We start from the raw sequence: 24,908 nt of genomic DNA, 5'->3' as shown, positions 1-24,908 counted from the left end.
ATCTCACAATTCTTTTTATTTTCTCACAACTTCAAGTTTGTATTGAGAGATTAAAGCGAGATTAAAGTTGTAATATTTCAGGAATAAAGTTGAAATTACAAGAATAAAGTCAAAATATTATGAGAATAAAGTCAGAATACTACTAGAAAAAAAGTTTAAATATTACGAGAATAAAGTCGAACTTTATTCTCAAAATATTTTAACTATATTCTCGAAATATTTAAATTTCATTCTCAAAATATTGCGCCTATTTTCTAAATATTTTGACTTTATTCTTGAAACATTGATATTATTCTCGAAACATTTTTGACATTCAATAAAGTCAAAGTATTTCAAGAATAAAGTTGAAATATATAGAGAATAAAGTCACAATATTTTAACTTTATTCTTGAAATATTTCGACTTTATTCATTTTGACTTTATTGACTTTATTCTAAATGTTTTGAGAATAAAGTTGATATATATGTTATACTTCGACATTATTCTTGAAATGTTTTGACTTTATTCTCGAAATATATTGATTTTTTTTTTTTTTTTTTGTTGTTGTTTTTTTTTTTTTTTATTTTTTTTTAACATGGTACTAAAACACCATTGTAGTGTTCCGCATTTCTTTTTTTCCTGCAATTGTGAAATATAAACTTACAATTGCAAGTTATAAAGTCCAGTTCTGAGGGGAAAAAATGCCAATATGTTCTCAGAATTGCAAGTTTATGTCTCGCAATTCAGTTTTTTTTTTTTGCAATTGCAAGTTTATATCATGCAATTCTGCCTTTATAATTTGCAATTGCAAAAAATTACTTTTTGAATTTTTTTTGGTTTTATTCAGTGCCGGAAATAGGCTTCCAGATTTTAGTGCTTAAACATATTTCAGTTAGTTGCCAAATGTTTATATAAATTTATACACACACACACACACACACACACACACATTAGTATTTAGTATTTATCTTGCCACATGCTTTTTAAGTAGATTTTTCTATATCTTGGCCTCTTTTTTTGTTGATCTCCCAAATAAAGGATCGTGCCCACAAATCTCTGATATTCTGATCCTTGTATGGTCTAGATCCTTACTGGGATTTTATTATATTTTTTAATTTGTCTCTTTTTATTGTTTACCAGGTGAAATGTAACTCTGATTGCACAGTTTGACATATCATTTATGTCTGTTGAGCCAGTGGATCTGGTGAGTTGTGTTGCTAAACGTTAAACAGTGGTAAATGCAAATAATAAAAGCAACTAATTATCAAATCCATCACAGTTTGGACAGCACAGCACAGTAATTTGGTTTATCAAAGCGAATGTTGAATGTGATGTTGAGGAGGAGTGTAGGGTGTTCCCGGTTTTCGGGGTGATATCAGAGTCTTCCTGTCTTACGGATCGCCCATGGGATGCGTTATCTGCCACTCACCAGCGATCACAGACATGTTCCTCTTCCATTACACGGTTTCAAACACAAGCGTGAAAGTCATAAAGTTTAATGGTGTTCTCTCGCAGGTACAATCACTCCCTCTTTTTGAGTCCACGCTTCATTAAGTCCCAGAGAGATCTGTGTGTGTGTGTGTGTGTGTGTGCACACCAGGCTCTGTGCCTGTGACTGTGAGGTTGTCAGTCAGAGGTGGAGAGTAGATCTGTTTCCTCCGCAGATGTTTCCAGAGAGTCGTGTTCTCCAGCGGGAGGTGAACTGCTCTCTTGGGTCCCGCGGCATCTTGGTGCCCTTTGGGCGTCTGAGCTGAGCTGAGCGCTCGCGTGTGTTTTATTGAGAGAGATGAAGTTTGCCTGCGTCTGATCGGGCACTTGAGTGATTTTCTTTGCATTTGGTCCATTTGCAGTTGAACCTGTTATTGGATCGGCCCAGCTTCAGGACCTTTTCCTTTAGATGATTTCGCCTCAGTCTTGCCATAGAAAGACATTAAAAAAACCAAAAAAAAAAAAAAATAAATAAATAAATAAACAAAAGAATACTTTAAACAGACTTGAATAAAAAATGGTAACATTTAAAAAAGAACACAAAACAATTAATAGATTTAAATATATTAAATATGAAATTGTATTTTATAGTATATTTATAGTATTATTATATTATATTGTATTATATTATAATGTTATATTAGTAATTTAACATTTTTAATTAAATTAAAATGCTTTAATTTACTAAACAAAATAATACTTAAAAAATATTGAAACAACCTTGAAAATATTTTGTAGTATTTAGGGGAAAAAACACTGAATAGCTTTAAATATATTAAATATTATTAAAAACACATTACATTGCTTTACATTACATTACATAATATAAAAAAACCTGAACAAATATTAAAATGTATTGAATAGCTTTAAATATGAAAAATGATTAAATGTACATCAACTATTTATATCCATACTATATTATATATATTTTTATATTATATTATTAATCAAACATTTTTAATTACATTAAAACACTAATTTACTAAACAAAATACTTCGAACAAACTTAAAAATATTTTGTAGTATTCAGAAAAAACATTGAATAGCTTTAAACACATAAAATATATTATATTATGCTATATTATATTATATTATATTATATTATATTATATTATGTTATATTATGTTATATTATATTATATAAAACACCTATTCTGTTCTGTTCTATTCTATTATTCTATTCTATTCTATTCTATTCTATTCTATAAAACACCTAATACTAAAAAAGCTAAAATATATTTTAAAATATTAAAGTGCATTAATTAGCTTTAAATATATCAAATATTCTGTTCTGTTCTATTCTATTCTATTCTATAAAACACCTAATACTAAAAAAGCTAAAATATATTTTAAAATATTAAAGTGCATTAATTAGCTTTAAATATATCAAATATTCTAAAATTATTTTAAAATATTAAAGTGCATTAATTAGCTATTCTATTCTATTCTATTCTATTCTATTCTATAAAACACCTAATACTAAAAAGCTAAAATATATTTTAAGACATTAAATGCAGTAATTAGCTTTAAATATATCAAATATTCTATTCTATTCTATTCTATTCTATTCTATTCTATTCTATTCTATAAAACACCTAATACTAAAAAAGCTAAAATATATTTTAAAATATTAAAGTGCATTAATTAGCTTTAAATATATCAAATATTCTATTCTATTCTATTCTATTCTATTCTATTCTATTCTATAAAACACCTAATACTAAAAAAGCTAAAATATATTTTAAGACATTAAATGCAGTAATTAGCTTTAAATATATCAAATATTCTATTCTATTCTATTCTATTCTATTCTATTCTATTCTATTCTATTCTAAAACACCTAATACTAAAAAAGCTAAACTATATTTTAAAATTTTAAAATGCATTAATTAGCTTTAAATATATCAAATATTCTATTCTATTCTATTCTATTCTATTCTATTCTATTCTATTCTATTCTATTCTATTCTATTCTATTCTATTCTAAAACACCAAATACTAAAAAAGCTAAACTATATTTTAAAATTTTAAAATGCATTAATTAGCTTTAAATATATCAAATATTCTATTCTATTCCATTCTATTCCATTCTATTCTATTCTATTCTATTCTATTCTATTAAACACCTAATACTAAAAAAGCTAAACTATATTTTAAAATTTTAAAATGCATTGATTAGCTTTAAATATATCAAATATTCTGTTCTGTTCTATTCTATTCTATTCTATAAAACACCTAATACTCAAAAAGCTAAAATATATTTTAAAATATTAAAATGCATTATTTAGCTTTAAATATATATGTATATATATACTGTATTCTATTCTATACTATTCTATTCTCTCTCTCTCTCTCTCTCTCTCTCTATATATATATATATATATTAATATATATAATATATATGTATTATTATATTGTATTATATTAATTATATTGTAGCTTTATGATTATATTTATTGTTAATAATTAAACATTTTAATTACATTAAAACACTTGAATTTACTAAACAAAATAATTCTTTGAACAAACGTGAAAATGTTTTGCAGTATTTAGAAAAAATGCTTTGAATTTAAGATATTAATAAATACATATTATTATTTTTATTAAATACAACTGCATAGGAGCGATAACTTATTTTCACGTCATGTTGTACAATAATCAGGGACAAGAACTTCTGCAGTTCATAACAGAAAAAACAGAGAAAAACACACAGTAGTGCTTGTTGTTTGGTTGTAAAGGTCAGTTGTAAGTAGATCATGTGCTGTTCGCTGTTTTATTACGCTTGTGTTTCTAATGCAAGCACATGTGTAACCGTGGCCTCTGTGCATTTCCCATGATCCCGTGCATTTCCACCGACGCACGCGTCTTTCCACACAGAACCTGAAGGGAAATGTGAAGTGTACTTTTTTTAATGTCATAGAGAAGACTCATTAAAGCAGGGGCATAACAATTCCTCCATTAATTTTCCAGCAACCAGTTTTTAATTAATAGTGCAGGCAGTATTAAATATGGAGTACACAAATTGCCTGTGGGCTTCGTAATTAATTCTAATGGAAGAAATTAAAAATTGGTGGGGTGGATTCAGATTATTCTGCTGTATGGCCGTGGTTTCGGGACCACTGGAGCGACTCTGTCAAAGAAAAGATCTTGCCTGGACTTTCCAGAAATCTCCGTCCTTTCTCACGCCGACGGATGAACGTCTGCTCAGAGCCACCTTCAAATAAACTTGAACGAATGCTTTTGTGTGTTTCAAAATTCCCTGAATCCCTAATTCTGGATGTTTTGTTTAATTTGTACTTGTGTGTTTTTGTTTTGTTTTTTGTTGTTTTGGCTTGGTTTGGTTTGGGTTTTTTTTTCCCCTCTCGCTCTCTTTGTTTGTTTTGGTTTATGGTTTTGGTTTGTTTTGGTTAGGTTTTATGGCTTTTTTTGTTTTGTTTGGTTTAATGGCATTGTTTTTGGGTTTTGTGTGTGTGTGTGTGAGTTTATGGTTTTGGTTTGGTTTCCGTTCAAGTTGTTTTAGTTTGTTTGGTTGTTGGTTTGTTTCGGGGTTTTTTTTCTTTTGGTTTTGGGTTCATTTGGTTTTATGGTTTTATTTTTTTACTTTATTGAATTTGTATTTTATTATTTATTAGTTAATTTATTTTTGTTTGTTTATGGTTTTGTTTGAGTTTTATTTTGGTTTATTTTTTGTTTTTGTTTTTCGTTTAGCTTTAAGGTTTTCTTTTGGGTTGTTAGGTTTATGGATTTATTTATTTTTTTGTTTTATGGTTTTGGTTTGGTTTTAAGTTTTTTGGTTTATGATTTTTGTTTGTTTCAGTTTGTTTGGTGTTTTTTTGTGTTTTTTTTTTTGGTTTAGTTTTATGGTTTTGTTTTGTGTGTTTTTTTTTTTTTTTTTTTTTTTTTGGTTTGTTTTGGTTTGGTTTTCGTTCAGTTTTTGTTTTGTTTTTTCTTTGTTTTTTTTTTTTTTTTGTTTCAGTTTGGTTTTATGGTTTGTTTTTATATTTTGGTTTGTTTAGGTTTGGTTTTCATTTGATTTTTGTTTTGGTTTGTTTTGGGTTGGTTTTTCTTTGTTTGTTTTTTTGTTTAGTTTTACGTTTTTTTTGGTTTTGTTTTTGATTTTTTGCTTTATGGTTTTGGGTTGGGTTTATGGTTTTTATTTTATTGATTTATTTATTTTTAGGTTTTTGTTCAAGTTTTGTTTTTTGTTTCAGTTTGGTTTTATGATTTTGGTTTGTTTTTATATTTTGGTTTGTTTTGGTTTGGTGTTGATTTGATTTGTGGTTTTGGTTTGTTTCAGCTTTTGCTTGTTTTCTTTTTTTTGTCTTCTATGATTGGTTTTAGGGTTTTATTTTGGTTTGTTTGTGGGGTTTTTTAGGTTTTTTTGGTTTATGGTTTTGTTTTAGTTTAGTTTTAAAGTTTTGTTTTAGTTTCTCGGTTTATGGTTTTGGTTTGGTTTTCGTTCGAGTTTCGTTTTAGTTTATTTTTATGGTTTTTTTTGGTTTGGTCAGTTTTCATGTGAGTTGTGTTCAGTGTAGTGGTTTTGGTTTGGGTTCATTTATTTTTTAACTAGGAAAATTGTTATACTTTAATGTACTCTTAATAGGGCAAGAATGTGTTATTTTCACTCAGCTGATTTCATTTTTTTTCTCTCTCTGAAGGCCGTTGCACATCCTGGTGTGTAATGCCGCCGTCTGCACGCAGCCCTGGAATGTAACAGAGGACGGGCTGGAGTCCACCTTTCAGATCTGTCATCTCGGTCATTTCTACTTGGTTCAGCTCCTACAGGACGTCCTGCGGCACTCCGCTCCGGCTCGGGTGGTGGTGGTTTCCTCAGAGTCTCACAGGTGAGACTTTCAAATATCGGAGTCCATCATCCATTTACTCTCATCTGTCGCTCATCGTGAATTAGTGATTTTGTGTTGGATAGTGTATGATATCTGTTAGCACATGCTAAAGAGAGCAGGGTTGTCGCAGTGGAAAAATACTGTATGCGGTGCAGGTAGAAACGAGAGAGCTAATATTTGGGGCCTACGGATCCTGTAACATGATTATTAAATGAAAGTGCTTTGAAGAACGTTTTCGGCTCTGAGAGCGTGAGGGTCCATTAGATTAACAAGCCCCATGTGCCATTGAGGAACGAAATCTCGATTCGCTCTCGCCAACAGTAAAATCACTTACTTGTTATCGCAGTAACTCCTCCATTTAACTTTTACAGTTTATTTCCTTTATTATTTCTATTATCTTTCTTGGCTGCACCTGATAATTTTTGATCCTTACCTCCTCGTCTCTATCGCTTTAATGCGTGGCCTTTTGAGCTCCCCGTCTGACCTCTGACCCGGGAAGAGCTTATATTTCCCAAAGCCGCAAGAGCCGTTAAACCTTGACACGGCCGTACGAGCGACGGAGGAGGAGGGAAAGAATGAGGGGTCGGGGAAATTGAGGGTGGAAGAATAAAAATGGAGTCAACGGGGACGTTTATCTGCGCTGTAGCACTGGGGCTTAAGTGACAGGAGCGATAGGTGCTGGCATTTGCCTCCCGACTCCAAACAAGAGGACACTGATAGCGTGGACAGGAAGCTCACCTCTGAAAACTCACACCAGATTCAGGCCTTTATACTTCAGTCTCTTTAAAGCAGGATACTGCAGTCATTAAATACCAGCCTGGCCTGACCTTTTCATACCTCTGCTCTGAAAATAGACTATTTCCACCCCAGAATGCCTCTACTGGGAAGACCGTATGGATTATCCCGGCCGTGAGATGATGACAAAGTCAACATGTGCAGAGGGATAGTGGGGATGGAAATATAACAGCTCGACTGATAGGGGTAGTTCAGCCGAAATACTAATAATAAACTGGTTAAAATGAGTTTTAAATGGTGTTCAGTGTCTCACAGCACTTGAAATTGAATAGCGATGCATGATGTGGTGCTTTAAAAATAAAATATGTAAAATAAGGGAATAAATAAATTTAATAAAAAAAATTATATTATTAAATAATTATTATTACATTATATTTAAAGTTTAAATTTAAATTAAATTTTATTTTTATTTTTATTTTTTAATGTGTGTTTATTTATTTATTTATTGTTTGAGTTTGACAGACCCTGGTAATTTCATTCTTTGGAAAAGAAAAGCGAATATATAATTTGTGACCCTGGACACCAGTCATAAGTGTCAATTTTTCTGTTTAAAGTGAGTTTTAAATGGTAAAAAAAAATACTAAAACAAAATAAGGGAATAAATAAATTGATTAATAATAATAATAATAATAATAATATTTTCTTTTCTTTTCTTTTTTCAAGATTGTTTTTTTCAGTTCATCAAACAAAGTTAGATGACTTCAGAAGACCACTTAGAAAAATAAAATAAAATAAAATAAAATAAAATAAAATAAAATAAAATAAAATAAAATAAAATAAAATAAAATAAAATAAAATAAAATAAAATAAAATATTTTAAACTTGACATAAACCTGATATATCTGAACTTTTATTTATTTAATTAATACATTTATTTATTTATTTATTGTCTGAGTTTGACAGACCCTGGTAATTTCATTCTTTGGGAAAGAAAAGTGAATATGTGGTTTGTGACCTTGGACCACAAAGCCAGTCATAAGTGTCATTTTTTTCTGAAAGCTGATAAATAAGCTTTCCATTAATGTATTATTTGTTATGATAGAACGATATTTGGCAGAGATGCAACTATTTGAAAATCTGGAATCTGAAGGTGTAAAAAAATCAAAATATTGAGAAAATCATCTTTAAAGTTGTCCAAATGAAGTTCTGAGCAATGCATATTACTAATCAAAAATTACATTTTGATATATTTACGGTAGGAAATGTACAAAATATCTTCATGAAACATGATCTTTACTTAATGTCCTCACAATTTTGGCATAAAAGAAAAATCGATAATTTCAACCCATTTTGGCTATTGCTACAAATATACCCGTGCTACTTATGACTGGTTTTGTGGTCCAGAGTCACATATTGGTTTTGGAAACAGGAGGGTAAATAAATGATATCAGAATTAAAATTTGAGTGAAATATTCTTTTAATTACCTAGTTTCACACAGTTCACACCTTTAGTATTTGTAACGACGTGATGCCTGCAGATGTTGTTGTTTACCCAAGCAGAGATGTAACATGTCAAACAGCAACACGGGCCGCACTGTGCTTGTCATACAGCAGACGTGGCGTTTTGATTGGTTGTTGTGTAAAACGCATAATTAAGAGGTAAATGTTGAATGCGATTGCGGGCTCTGATCCGCACTAGGGGAGGGACCGTTCATTTCACTGCAGTTTCTTGGGACTGTTTACACACACACAAGGACACATTGAGAAAATACAACGTCTTGTGTTCAGGGGCCTTGTCAAACATCTGGCGTTTAACAGCTTAGTCAGAGCCAATTAAAGAACATCATGTCGTAGCTTTGATTTGCATTAAGCCAGACCTGGCCTGCCAAAGCTCATTTAGTTCATTTCTCCACCGGCTCACATTCTGGAGGTTATTTCCTCCTGTTAAACTTAGGATTGAGACTTTAGTCAGACTGTCGTCGGTGAGAAATCAGTTTTGTCCCTTTGTTCAATATTGACATATTGACAAAATCAGAGTTCTGTTATTATTCATTTACCTTCCAAATTCCAAACCTGTATGACTTACTTTCTTCTGTTGATACAAAAGTAGATTTTATAGAATGTTGGAAACCAAACAAAGTTGAGGGTTTTGGTGACTGTAGACTTCCATTCTGACAAATCAAAGACAAAGACACAAAACTAGATGCTAAACAAGACACAAAACATAACAGAACAAAACTAAATTAAACAATAGAAAACCCAAAACAAAACTAAATTATCAAAAAACAAACAAACAAAAAAAAAAAACAGCAACACAATACAAAATGTAAAAAAAAAAAAAAACACTACACAAAACAAACACAAAGCAAAGCATAAAACAAAACATATATAGGGAAAATACATCAACACAAAATGAAACAACACCTATAAGAAAAAAACTAAACATTAAAACCAACACAAAACAAAACTGCAAAAAAAAAAAAAAAAATAAACACAACACAAAATGAAACAAAATACCTATAAGAAAAAAGCAAAACAGCCATACGAAACTAAATGTATAAACCAGCACAAAAAAACACATCCCAAAAAACTATAAAAAACAAAACAAAACAAAATGTAAAAAGCAACACAAAATGAAACAGCAAAACAAAACAAAAAATAACAAAAAACTAAACAAAAACACACAACAAAGCATAAAACTCTACACAAAACGAAGCAAAACCACCCACAAAACATAAAAACCAACACAAAACGAAACTAAAACAAAAAACACCAACACAAAATGAAACAAAACACTTCCAAAAAAAACACCAAACAAAACATAAACAAAAAACAAAACAGCAACACAAAACAAACAAACCATATAAACCAACACAACAAAACAAAAAACAATAAAAAAAAACAAATAAACACAAAATAAAACAAAAACAAAACGAAAATGAAACGGCAAAACAAACACAACACCTATAAGAAAAAAAACAAAACAAAACACAAAAAACGAAACATAAAAACCAACACAAAACAAAACTGCAAAAAAAAAAAAAAAAAAAAAAAAAAACATCAACACAGAATGAAACAAAATATCTAGAGGAAAAAACAACCATAAAGCAAAACAAACACATAACAAACAAAAACTATTAAAAAACAAACAAAAAACTACAACACAAAATGTAAAAAAAACAACAACAAAAAAACAAAGCATAAAAACAACACAAAACAAAACAGCAAAACAATACAAAACCCCCAAACAAAAGAAACACAAAACAAAAAAATCCAACTCAAAACAAAACACCAACACAAAAAAGTTCACAAAAAAACACAAAAAACTTAAAATTAAACATAAAAATAAAATAAGAGAAACAGCAAACAACACACAAGACAAAATAAAATCAAAATAAACAAAAGAGACACTCAATTTTATTTGTAGATCACTTGTTTGACACTCAAAATATGAGTGTCTGAAGTCTCTTTGTTCAGTTTTGATTTTAATGTTGCTCATTGTTGTTTCTGAAGGTTCACGGATCTGGTGGACTCGTGTGGGAAGGTGGAGTTGAATCTGCTGTCACCTCCGCAGAAGGAGTACTGGTCGATGCTGGCCTACAACCGTGCCAAACTCTGCAACATCCTCTTCTCCAATGAGCTGCACCGCCGCATGTCGCCCCACGGCGTCACCTGTAACGCACTGCATCCTGGGAACATGATGTACACCTCCATCCACCGCAGCTGGTGGCTCATGACCCTGCTCTTCACCTTTGCACGACCCTTCACCAAGTCAATGGTAAGACCAAGAGATTTAGTTTTTCCATGTTTCACTTGATGCAGTGTGATGACTGAGAATGTTCCTGGGCTTTTCACTTCTAGCAGCTACTTTTTCAGCATCGCAATCACCAAAATGGCAACCGATTTTAAACGTTGTTTGTAGGCATCATCAACACATGGCACACAATTAGCTGTCTTCATGAGAAGCACAGTCAAGTGGACTTGATATGCAGCCAGTTTGAATTGAGTTGATGTTAGTGTGTTGCTATGTTAACGCTAGGCTAACACAACACCAGAAAGTGTTGTTTTCACAAAAGTAGTTTTTGAGACGCAGGGCAGTGGAAACACAAAAGCTTTGGTATGTGCACATTTTTAGAATGACATGTGTGAGATGCAAGGCATTCATCTAGAGCATGTTTTACATTGAAAAACAATGGAGAACTCGTGCAGTAGAATGAAAAAACAGGTTATTTTATGAATAACCTCTAAGAAGCATAAAAATATGCTGGGTGTAGCAGAACGTTTCTAATTAAACATTTTAATTTGGTATATTTTTTATGATATTTTCTGGGACTGATGCACTGTTGGTTAAAATTGTTCCTATTATCAATAGACTGGTTAGTTGATTGGTTTGTGTGTTGATTCATTTGGTTTGTTTGTTGGTTCACTCTTTGGTTCATTTGCTGTTTTGTTGGCTTGGTTGGCTGAGTTATTCGTTGGTTAGTTGGTTAATTTGTTCTTTGTTTGTTTTGTTGGTTGGTTGGTTGATTTGTTCGTTGGTTTGATGTTTGGTTGGTTCATTTGCATTTCTAATTAAACATTTTAATTTGATCTATTTTTTATGATATTTTCTGGGACTGATGCACAGATATTAATTTTTTTTTCTTGATACCATTAAACTGGTTGGTTGGTTGGTTGGTTGGTTGAGTTGTTCTTTGGTTGGTTGGTTCGTTTGTTCGTATGGTTAATTGGTTGGTTGGTTGGTTGATTTGTTCATTGGTAAGATGGTTAATTTGTTATTTGGTTGGTTTATTAGTTGATTTGTTCGTTGGTTGGTTGGTTTGTTAGTTGGTTGGTTTGTTCTTTGGTTGATTTGTTTGTTGGTTAGATGGTTAATTTGTTCTTTGGTTGGTTGGTTGATTTGTTCGTTGGTTAGTTGGTTGGTTTGTTCTTTGGTTGGTTCATTGGTTGGTTAGTTCATTGGTTAGTTGGCTGGTTGATTTGTTTGTTGGTTAGATGGTTAATTTGTTCTTTGGTTGGTTGATTTGTTCATTGGTTAGTTGGTTGGTTTGTTCTTTGGTTGGTTCGTTGGTTAGTTGGTTGGTTGATTTGTTCGTTGGTTAGTTGGTTGGTTGGTTTGTTCTTTGTTTGGTTCATTTGTTTTTTTATTTGCATTTCTAATTAAACATTTTAACTTGATATATTTTTTATGATATCTTCTGGGGCTGATGCACAGATATAAACATTTTTTCTTGATACCATTAAACTGGTTGGTTGGTTTGTTCTTTGGTTGGTTGGTTGGTCCGTTGGTTCGTTTGTTTGTTTGTTCGTATGGTTAATTGGTTGGTTAGTTGATTTGTTCGTTGGTTAGATGGTTAATTTATTCTTTGGTTGGTTGGTTGGTTGGTTGATTTGTTCATTGGTTAGTTGGTTGGTTTGTTCTTTGGTTGGTTTTTTGGTTAGTTGGTTTGGTTCGTTTGTTGGTTGATTCATTTGCATTTCTGATTAAACATTTTAATTTGATATATTATTTGATTATATTTTCTGGTACTGATGCACTGTTATTAAAAATGTTCCTGATACCATTAAACTTGTTGGTTGGTTTGTTCGTTGGTAGTTGGTTTGTTCTTTGGTTGGTTGGTTGATTTGTTCATTGGTTTGTTCATTTGTTGGTTAGTATGTTCGTTTGTCAGTTTGCTTGTCCATTTGTTTATTTTTTATTTTTTTATTGCTTTAGCTAATAGCCAAGTAATGGCTGATTTTAAAACTATATACTATTTGAAGTAAATTAAAAATAAACTACACTTAAAATAAATAATAATAATAATAATAATAATAATAATAATAATAATAATAAACTATAATAGTAATAATCCTGTTGTTTTAAATGTTTCAAATTATATTTTACAGTACAGTATAATAAATCTTTGTCAGTTTTGGGATTATTTAACAGCAGTGGTAAAGGACACTTGTGTTTTCGACTTAATCTCTTTACCAAAGGTGTCTTAAAGTTTAACTATGCTACCTTATGCAATAGCTTTTTCATTGGGAATCTAAGATAACTAGAAATGCTACAGTAGCTTGCTAGACTGGAGAACAAAGCTATTTGACACATTCTAATTCTGCTATTTGTTTTCTTCTTTTCAGACCTTTTGTGAATGTGCACCTGCTTTTAAATGATTTTTTTTTTTTTTTTTTTTACAAGTACAGTGGTTGGTACTTAAATTTTTGTGGTCCAAGAAAGTTTCACTAGCATGTTTTTTGTGTTCTTGAGCAGGAATCGCCTGTAGTTAGCGTGAGCATGTGTGTGTGTCAGGCTGCCGTAGCGCTGCTCGTATACCCCAGCGCCGCATAAATCAGGCGGGCAGCTCTTCCTGTAGGCAACACTCTGCCGTTTTAGCCCGAAGAGGCGAGTCACATACACTTACAGAGACAAACTATAAAATTCAACATCCTCATAAATCATAAAGTATCTGCCTGTCTCGCACCTGAAGCATTTCCTTCCGCTTCTGATATGCTTTAGGCCACACAATGCATTTGATGTATTCTTTGTTTTAATTTTGGTTGAAAACTCTGAAGGCAGGTTTTGATGTAGTGTTGAGTATTTCAGCCGAGCTGATTACGTATTAAAGAGATGGGTATGAAAATGTCAGAAGTTTATGCACACGGCCCAGTCGTAACTCAAAGCCGCTCATTTCTCCAGCTGTCAGTCATGTTTGATGGACGCTGGTGTCAAGGCATTCCACCGCATGGAAAGTGTACTGCCGCTTCTGAACTGTGATTTGTTAATTTAAGGGAATTTTTTGTCCTTTGTATCTTGATGAGACCTTAAGGTCTTGAACATTTCATAGTTTTGAACATGTCTAAAACGTTGGTTCTTCTATACATTTCCATTTTTCCTGAAGAAAATCCTAGTTTGCAAATGTTCCAATGATATCATTCCAATAATGTTTACATTTTTTATTAGTCAAGACACTTAAGATAGGAAAAACCCCAGTTCTTACCAAGGTGTTAATGTGCCTCTCTCTGCCTTTTCTGAACCCCCTCAAATATTAGTGAACTTAAAACACGAAACACTGCTGCTATTTTATTTATTGGTTATGAGGCTATGAAGATGGTATCGTTTTAATTGCTTGCAGTCTCATATGGGATGCTGGGAAATTGTTCAAGGTTGCAAAGCTCTGCATAATGTTGACAGGAAGAGCCTGGAACGATATTACACCCAAGCTCAGTAAAACGCCTTTGTCTTCTCCGAGAAGCTGTAGGTGATTTATAACTGCGCAAATCTAGAATAAAACCTCTTATTTTGCTGTTTTATTGGATCTGAGTGGGACACTTCCATTTAGTTTAGTGTTTCCTAACAATTTGATATATAGATGCATCAAACATCTCTGTAATAATTAATTGATTGGTTTATTATTATTATTATATAACTAATTTTGTCATACATTAAAAAAGTAGATGGCATTTTTAAAATGCAAAGGATGTTGCAGTGTAATTCATAAAACCAAATATCATCATCTCATCTTGTAATTTGTAGATAATTTTCAGTTTTGCTGAGTTGATAAAAATTCATTGGGAAAGAGGCAGGACTGATATCTGAGTTTAACTCACACGACTGTGTTCATCTGTAATCTGTACATCAGATATGTTCTGCCATGCATCTCTCTTGCTCTCTTCGTGGCCTGCAGTTGTACATTAGGCCCATGCTGATCTCCAGATGTGTTTAGCTTTGATAAGAGTGGAGTCATTTTCTCCTCATAATAATCAAGTGGTCTCTTGTGCTGAGCAGAACGACGGTACTGATCTTTCCTGGCATGTGGAGAAGCAGGGATAAAAACGCATCATTCCATTGACTGAACTCACCACTGAGGATTTTTGTGTACAACTTAGGATACAATTTATACTAATTTGTCAAATAGGCCCTTGATGAGAAAGTTATTTGCAACTGTAATATGCTACTGTAGTAGCACTGAATTTGATATAATGACTTACCAAAATTGGTTTAGAAACAGCAAAACGTAGCAATTGACGTTACTTGCTCAGAAATCCAAATCCAAAAATTCCCCAAAGACTCATTTCTGCGAACAAATGTTGTTATTTTTCCAAGAAATGTTTTTATTAGATCTGTAATGCTTTAGGAGCGTCAGATATTTTAGCTCAATGTCAAAAAAAGGTCATTTTTGATACTTCCTATGCGGTTTTACGTGAAGTACTGTACGTCCCCGAAGCCTCTGTAACCTTTTCATTTGTGTAGTCAAACAGCTGTTTTAGCATGTTTGGTTTGACATTTCTTAGACGGTTGGGTATTGTGGCATCTAATAGCTGCTTGATGCTTTGGGACATGAAGCTGCTGGGAAAATCACAGCCGCCCAATCAGCACCCCACCTTCCCCCCGTCACGCCCGCCCTCTTCACAATCGCTTCGTTGGGATCCGGTCCGGCATCTGACTGCGCGTTTTCAGCAGTTTAGCGCAATTATTTTCCCCGGGATTCTGCCTCAGGCGCTCCGCTACCTTTTTACATATGCAGGGGCTGAACTTTTGACCATGGCCCAATAGTCGTACATTAGCCGACGGTTTGCTCTAAAAGGGGGACTTTAACAAGTTCCTCTGTGCATTGGCAAGTGTCTCGCCTCTCGCCTGTGAGATAATTTAACCAGCCTGCTGCGAGACTGCTGCCAGTGCTTCCTTATGGGAGTCTAAATCTCTCTCGCTCTCGGTCCCCTTGTAAGCCGAGCGAAAGGAGGAGATGCCGTTGATGGATCTTTCCTCACGCTCGGCTAACGAGGGCTCTGCTTCTATTAGTACACTACAGAGGCATTACCCATTCTCTCTCGCTCTTCTTTAATGAAGTCTCGTCACCCCGAGCGGCTCAGATTTATCCCACCGCTGTCGCGCTGCGATGAGCCCTGTCGGCGTGGCGAGCGTCCCCCGGTAACTGGTTGTAAGGTCAGGTGTTGTTATCTGCCTGTACACGGGTCCTATCACGGCTGCGGCGCAACCGGGGCTGACAGGCGCTCAGTGGAGCGGAGCGAAGTGGGGCAGAGGTCTACACCCAGAGCCCCTTCCTCTGCGGCGGGACACAATGAGCTGCCAGCAGCCCTAATGGGCTCATAATTGGTGATTAGGGCCTGCAGGTTGAGAAGAGAACCGGTTCACTCAGCCTGCCGGAATGTTTTCCGCTACAGGCTGCTGTGCTGTCTTCTACCGGAGCTCTCGGCCTGGAACGATCCAGTAGGATATCAAATCTAATGGCCACTATAGCCACTCTCACCCTGTGGATATATCTGAAAATATCCCCGTTCTTTTTCAAGGGTTTTTTCCCGATCAGGTTTCCCTCAACCCTGTTTCTGGAGGCACGCCAACAGTACACATTTTGGTCTCGCTTATCTGATTTCCCCCTTTCAGATCTTGAAGTGTCTCTCAAAGAGTTGATCCAGGTGTGTGTGATTAGCAAGAGTTTGAAAATGTATAGTGTTTCGGTGCCTCCAGGAGCAGGGTTTGCAAACACTATTCTAGATTGGAGTTTTTCAAACCTGTCTTGGAGGCCTTCGAGAACCACACAGAGAGTTACAAAAGGGTGGAAAATGTCTGGTAAAGAAACCTACCAAAAGTGTCTAAAAATTTTCCAAGTTTTCCAAAGGTTTCCAAAAAATCCTGGAAAGTTTCCAAAAAATTTATTCAGGTCTTGGATTATCTACTGAGCTGATGAGTTGGTCCAGGTATGTTTGATTAGGAAGAGTTACGAAAATATGTGTTGTTTGGTTGCCTACAGAAACAGGGTTTGGGAACACTGTTCTAGATCTAGTTAGCTAGTATAGTTTTTCAAGCCTGTCCTCGAGGCCCGTCCGAATCACACAATTTGTGTCCTATAGATTTGCAAAGGGGAGGAAAAAAAACTGTAAATTTCCAGAAACAACAAAAGTTTCAGAAAAAAAAAAAAAAAAAAAAAATCCTGGAAAAGTTTCCCAGAGTTCTGGAAAATCACTGGAAATATTCCATCACTTTGCAACCCTAGCCTCCTTTATCAGACTTTAATTCGGGCCTTGGAGTGTCTACTAAAGAGCTAATGAGTTGATCCAAGTGTTACCAAATCTTTCCAAAAATTTCACAAATTTTTCAGAAAGTTTCCAAAAAATCCTGTTTTTTCCAAGAACCACACATTTTGTATTTTCTCTTTTAGGGTTGCAAAGGGGTGGAAAACTTTATAGAAATTTACAAAAATGACCAAATGTTTCTGAAATCTTTTAAAAAAAAAATTGTGGAAAGTTTAGACAGTTTCTGGAAAATTACCAGAAATTTTCCATCACTTTGCAGCCCTTGTCTCTTTTATTGGACACATCTAATTCAGGTCGCTGAGTATCCACTGAGCTGTCTCTTTTAGGGTTGCAAAGGGGTGGAAAATGTTTGGTAAATTTCCAGGAACTTACCAAACGTTTAAAAAAATTTCCCATATTTTGAAAAAGTTAAAAAAAAAAAAATCTATCTCTTTGCAACATTAGTCTCTTTTATTGGACACATCTAATTCAGGTCTTGGAGTATCTACTGAGCTGATCTGCTGAGTTGATCCAGGTGTGTTTGATTAGGAAGAGTTTGTTGTTGAGGTGCCTCCGGTAACAGGATTTGGAAACACTGTTTTAGACCCGTCCCGTTTTTCAAACCCGTCCCAAATGTTCCGAAAAATTTCCCAAATTTTCAGAAAGTTCCAAAAAATACCAAACAATTATCAGACACATCTAATTCAGGTCTTGGAGTATCTACTGATCTGATGAGTTGATCCAGGAGTGTTTGATTAGCAAGAGTTTATGAATGTGTAGTGTTTGGGTGGCTCCAGGAACAGGGCTTGGAAACACTGCTTAGTTTTTTAGTGTTGTAAAGGGGTGGAAAATATCTGATACATTTCCAGAAACCTACCAAATGTTCAGAAAATTTCCCAAATTTTCAGAAAGTTTCCAAAAACTCTAGAAAGTTCCTGGAAAATTACTGGAAAGTTTCCATCCCATTTGCAACCAGAGTCTCTGTGGTATCTGTGGCGTTGGGGTGCCTACAGAAAAAGTGTTTGGAAACACTGTTCTAGATCAGAGTTCTTCAAACCTGTCCTGGAGGTCCCCGCAGAACCACACATTTTGGATTGCCTTCAGGGTTGCAAAGGAACTTTTTAGGAACTCCAATTTTCAGAACGTTTCCAAAAAATCCTAGAAAAGTTTCCAAAAATTTCTGGAAAATTACTGAAAAGTTTTCATCCTTTTGAAACCCTAGTCTCATTTGTCGGACACATCTAATTTGGTTTTGATATATCCACTAAGCTGATGAGTTGGTCCAGGTGTGTTTGATTAGGAGGGGTTTGGAAATATGTGGTTTTGGGGTGCCTACAAAAACAGGGTTGGGAAAAACTGTTCTAGATCAGTGGTTCTCAACCCCGTTTCTAGAGCCCCTTAGGGGTAGCATTTTTGCCTTAATTTCCAGGAAAACGTTCCAAAAAATTTACCAAAAGTTTTCCTAAAATTTCCCAAATTTTCAGAAAGTTTTTAGTTGGTCCAGGTGGACAGGTTTGATTAGGAAGAGTTTGGAAGTATGTGGTGTTGGCATACCTACAGAAACAGGGTTTGGAAACACTGTTCTAGATCTGTGGTTTCCAACCATGTTCCTAGAGCCGCCCCCAACACTTCAAATTTTACATATCTCCTTTGTCTGACACATCCATTTCAGGTTTTGGAGTCTCTACTAATTAGCTGATTACCTAAATCAAGTGTGTTTGATTGGGAGTCATGCAAAATGCGGGGGGAACGTGGTTGGCAAGCACTGCTCTCGACTCAAGACATCCTAGGTTGTTTTCGGCAGTTTTCACCCTTGCTTTGTCTGAACCAGTGTTCTATTCCACCATGCAGACATGCAGCATTGAGCAATCCATTATCAGTAGTGCTTAACTTCTGCTGGATTGCTTTTATCACAATTTTGAACTGTACCTCAGACCCCAGATTTCAAGTGGACACGGACACCAAGGAAACAGTTCAAAGGTCCCGAGGAAGCCCGACAAATGGCCCGTTTGACATAACACATAGGAATGTTCTTTTGCAGCCCTTCTGCAGTTAAATTGGATCCAACGTGGAGGCAGTAGGTTCAAAGCAGCGGATTGTGTGAACTATGCATGTAAACAGCACGACGCCTCGTCCTGCATAACTCCCTGGTTAGAACTGAACATCAGACCTTGAATAGACTTTAATCTTTAATCTAATTGAGCGATATGTTGGCTTGATGTTACTCCATTCTCTCTCCATCTCTCTCACCTCCCCCCGCATTACCTATTATGAGCCTGGAAGACAATCTGAGACCTAAAAGCACACAATCCCATTTGCTTGTATTGACATGTGTGTCTCAACTCAATCCTATTACCAGGATTATAGTCTACCAAGACACGCCATTTCATTAAAATAAAGTGTGCGTCTAGAGGCAACCGCACACGTACGTACGCTCGCAGCTCTTTGGAGCGAGCGGCTCGTTGTGGAGTAGGAAACCGAGCAAATAGTTTATTGCTTGATCAGCCGATGTGGCCAGGAAGGTGTCGGAATCGATAAAGGACCAATCAGAGGCAGGCAGGCAGCGTTCGGGCGAGCCCGGGAGCTGTCATGTCATTCCCGGTTTGACCCCCAGTCAAAGTCACACGGCGGCCCATCCATCTGAGTGCACGGAGCTAATACCGTGTTCATCTGAAGACCATCAGATCTAGCACCATGAATGCTAGCAGAATGAGACGATGACTTGCATTGATGATGTTTGAGAGGATCCTGCTGCTTCGATTAATTCTTCAGGGGTTTCTTATTTGCTTTGGCCAGGGACGGTTCACTACGGGCTGCATCATGTGATCACAGTGCCATTTTTATTTCAATTACATAAAGAAGAGGAGGAGCAATAATGAAGTGTTCATGTCATGTTGGATTTGTTGTAATGTTAATAACCTAATTACAGTCTGTAATTACTATTTAATGACAGTGTAATAACAGCACAGTTGAAACGTTTATAAGGGTAAGCCGTTTTTTACGGAAAGTTGGAAAGTCATGATTTGGTAATTGAATTATGCTCCATAAGAGATTAAATTTGCATGAGAGGCATGAAATTTTGTCCTCATGAATGTGTTGGTGCACATGTGTTGAAGATAAGGCTGTGGCTTCAACAAACACAACGTTTGGTTTCTTTGAAAAATATGGCAAAATCCCTCTCCTGGCGTCTTTGCAACCCCCACCTCTCAAAACAACCTTACCCAGAATTCCCAACTGCTTCCCCTAAAATCAGGCTTCCAGATCCATATCCACCTTGATAGAGGCCTGTTTTTTTTGTGACATGTGGCTGATGGACTATTTTTCAAATTGATTTCAAAAATGTACGTAAGCAGTTGATCTTCCACCCTAGATTACCTATTGATTTTTAATATGAAAAGCTCATTATACAAACAGTAACTGCAACACCAAAAGCTAGCCAACCTTTGCATAAATCCTTTAATTGAATTCCCAGAGCCTGTGGTTCTACATTTTTTTTAATTAAATCCATTTCTTTTCCTTTTTTTCCTCTTTCTTCTGTAAGTGTTGGTGTTTAATTTGCATGCTGTGAAGTGGGTCCTGTCCTAGATAAAGTGCCATTGATCCTTATTAAAGCACACCTCTAGGCCTGCTGAAAACCAACTGGGAAAATTAAATGTGTTCATGGTGCATACACTTATTCCCTGCATGATCGGATTAGAGAGGGAGGGAATGGGAGAGAGCGAATGAGAGTTAAAACGGAGAAAGAGGGGTAGTGAATGGAGAATGGAAAATAAAACGAAGAGAAAGGGGAGACGAAATGATATTGAGGGGAAAAAAGTGGAGAGGTGAAAAGATTAAGAGGGAAAAACGAAGAATTATTATTGATTTGGCAAACATTATTACATTATGTTTCTCCAACCGTCCCAAAGAGACACCACTGGGCCTGAAATGAAATTCTGAGCCGTTTCATCACAAATCCAGCTGTGTATTTTTCACATTGACCATCTAATAGCTTATAGATGGCTTTATCAAAGCTGCTATTAATATTTTTCTAATTGGCTTTTGTGTGTCGTCGGGTTACTCTCATTTGTTTGGCTCTGTGTGAATAAGTAACCGCTTAATTTCGTTTGTAATGATCGTCTGAAGTCTTTCCAGACGGGCTTGGCCGTAACGAGAATGCGCGACCTTCGGCGACCCCTACTTTATTTGACACTGGTTATTAAATATCCATGATTGCGTTCACCTCATAACAAGGGAGAGTAGTTGTTAATTAGAAATTATTTGACAAAATAAGGCTGATAATATTACAGAAGATTGATGTTCCTGTTTCTTTGACTTTGACATTGATCATGCTTTGGTCAAATCAGGGCCAGTCAGATGGTGACGTGTTTATAGCATGCTCCATTCACTGCTGAAATAGTAGGCATGTAAATGCATAGTAAGGATCCATAATTAACATCTTGTCACACCTGCAAATTAAGGATAAATTGATAAAATTAAAGACAAATTAATTATAAGTCAAGCATTTCTGTTATTATAACTCATATTTAAAGTTAGGGTTTTAAACACAGCCATGTAAGGCTGGGTAAGAAATATCAATTTCTTGATTTAATCGATTCTCATTTTTACAAAAAATAAAACAATAAATTCTTAGATCTCAAGAATTGATTTAAGTTGATTAATGGAACATTGTAGCGCACCTCCCATCCAATAAATCGCAATAAGCTTTGTGCTATCTATTTTATTACAATATTCAATCAATAAATGCTGTTTTGGTGCAGTAATGTGGAGTTACAGATTGCTGTAGTGTCTCAGTTCAAGAGAAGCGGCAGCTTGAAGCATGCGTGAACTGATCATCTCCTGCACTTTAATACCAGTTACAGCATGAAATAAACATGAATGAACATCTGAAGGCACGTTAAAAGAGCGAGCTCAACTTAACCCGAAATCGATCATTGATTCAACTGCAGATCTGCAGATTACGTAATGTCACATTTGCTTCAGAAAAAAAACATATTTGATGATTATAAACTCATTAGTCATTTGTAAACAATGTTACGTAACGTCACATTCACTTCAGAAAAAAACACATTTGATGATTATAAACTCAGTCATTTAAAAAAAAAGAACTCTAGAGAGGAGAACTTGCTAAATTAATGCACCATATAACATATTAATTATAATTTGTACTGTTCTTCAGTGTTTAATTTATGTTTGAATAAATCCATCAGGTTGTTGTACCATTTGTAACTGTCACTTTTGTATACAAATCAGATCATTTTAACCTTTAGTATTATAGTAATGTTGTACCAACTGACCCATGTATATTTTACAGCATTATTTGAGAGATTTATTTTCCTTAAGCGAATTTGGCATGTATTGTACCTGGTATATATCCAAAATATTGAATTGAATCGAATCGTATTGTGAATCAGAATCTAATCATGAAATTTGTATCAAAACCCAGCCCTGTGTCCAGCCCTGTGATTGCTGTGTCCAGGATTACTGTTTTATGCGACTGGGTGAGCACTAAAAAGCATGAGAAAATGAGTGATTTGCATTGGTTTATAGCAACAAACTAAACTAAACTAAACTAAACACACAGACACACAAGCACATGCACACCCAAAACAAAACTAAAAACAAAGCAGAACAAACAAACAAAAAATACAAGAAACAAAACAAAATAGAACAAAAATGAGTAAGTAAATAATAAAATAAAATAAAATAAAACAATAGAGAATCTAAACAAACTGGTCATAATACAGTTACAAAATAAAATACACCAAAGAGCAAACCAGTGTAAACCGTGTAAAACATGAAAAACAAATCAAACACACACACACAAACAAAAAAACAAAACAAACATAGGTCGTAGTACAAAACAAGTAAAAACACAAAGCATATGACACATATGAACGTAGGTCATATTACGAACACAAATAAAAACCCAAACAGCACAGCAAAAAACAAAAAAAAAAAAAAACACAAAACAAAACATGAAGCAACAAACAAACAAATAGACAAACAAAAAACAAAGCAAACATAGGTCATAATACAAAAGAGCCAAAAACACAAAGCAAAAACAAACAAACAAATGTAGGTCATAAAACAAAACACAGCAAACCGCAGAACACAAAACAAAACACAAAACAAATGAGCATACAAACAAATAAAAACAAACGCAAAACAAAACATGAAGCAACAAATAAATAAACAAACGTAAAACCAAAACAAACATAGGTCATAATACAAAACTCATAACATAATACAAAACACAGCAAAACATTACCAAAACGGAACACAAAACAAAAGCAAACAAATAGGTCATAATATTAACAAACTCAAATAAAAACACAAACACAGCAAAACAACAAAACAAAACAAAAAAACAAAACCTGAAGCCACAAACAGGTCATAATGCAAACAACTAAAACACAGCAAAACAACACAAAACAAACAAATATAGATCATATTACAATCAAATAAAAACACAGCACAACAAAACAAAACACGCAAAAAAAATTAAATGTGAAACAACAAACAAACAAATCAACAAACAAATGTAAAAAAAAAGCTCATAATTCAAAACGGAACACAAAACAAAAACAACAAAACAAATAGGTCATAATATTAACAAACAAAACAAAACACAAAAACAACACAGAAACAAAACATGAAGCAACAAACAAACAAACAAAAAACAAACATAGGTCATAACAAACAACTAAAAACAGCACAACAAAACAAAACGTGCAAAAAAAATAATGTGAAACAACAAACAAACGAATAAACAAATATATAAATATATATATATATATATATGTGTGTGTGTGTGTGTGTGTATGTATATATATATGTATGTATATGTATGTATATATATGCATAATACAAAATAAAAAAAAAACAGAACACAAAACAAAAACAAACAAATAAGTCATAATATTAACAAACTCAAATAAAAACACAAACACAGCACAACAAAACAAACAAACAAACAAACAAAAAAAACAAAAAAACAACACAAACAAAACATGAAGCAATAAACAAACAAAAAAAACCCAAAAACAAATATAGGTCATAATACAAACAGCTAAAAACAGTAAAACAGCACAAAACAAAAATAGGTCATATAAAACAAAACACAGCAAAACAAAACAAAATTTGAAAAAAAAAAAAAAATCAAAACAGAAACAACAAATAAACAAACAAATGCACAACAAATGTGTCATTAAATTATCACTGTTACTTTAAATTCCTTCAAAGTCACCAACAAACTGTTTGGCACTGTTTTGTTTGCTCAACTAAGCCAATTTTCCTTGCACTTGAAGCTTGGCAAGTGTTAATTTCTGACGGAGCCCACACGTGAACACTCCCACACCTTATGTCATATTCTCACACATGCTAGTTAATGCTGACAGTTCTTTAGCCTGGAGTGAAGCAGATGGAGTTGACGGCCAGCCTTTTGCTTCTGCGGGTCTGATGGCTGTTTACCCGGGTCTCTGTCTGTAGCGGCTGTGCTTCGCCCGCGCTGATCAGTGGCCGCAGACAGTAAGATTTATCATGTATTTGTGCTAGTTGATTGCCAACAGAGGCGGCCGTCTCCCAGCGGTGCTGTATGCAGACTGCTGCTGAATCAATAGGGATTAACCTCTGACCCCTGGGCGCATACTTATACACACACTTGCCATCCGCACACACACCTCCATTTCATCAGTTTCACTTAAACGCAGCCGCTCACTCAATAACTCTTACACTGCTAATTATTTTCAAAACATGCAAGCGGCTCTCGGGAGGAAGGAGGCTAGGGATGATCGGGAAAGGTATCAGCTCCATACATCTGCAGATCTGTGCGTCTCACATCAG

At 34.4% G+C, this 24,908-nt stretch overlaps 1 protein-coding gene across 1 annotated transcript in view; it reads left to right on the top strand.

The window, feature by feature from the left end:
- Window positions 1–24,908, top strand: part of wwox (WW domain containing oxidoreductase) — a 269,495-nt gene that overhangs the window by 87,015 nt on the left and 157,572 nt on the right. Inside the window, exons 7-8 of the mRNA XM_051100291.1 lie at window positions 6,126–6,311; window positions 10,560–10,824. Coding sequence (XP_050956248.1) covers window positions 6,126–6,311; window positions 10,560–10,824 — 451 coding nt within the window. The remainder of the gene's footprint in view (window positions 1–6,125; window positions 6,312–10,559; window positions 10,825–24,908) is intronic.

The sequence above is a fragment of the Labeo rohita genome, chromosome 25 (genome assembly GCF_022985175.1).
Source record: "Labeo rohita strain BAU-BD-2019 chromosome 25, IGBB_LRoh.1.0, whole genome shotgun sequence".
NCBI lineage: Eukaryota > Metazoa > Chordata > Actinopteri > Cypriniformes > Cyprinidae > Labeo > Labeo rohita.
Note: the sequence above shows the minus strand (reverse complement) of the source record. Positions and strands in the feature narration are given on the sequence as shown.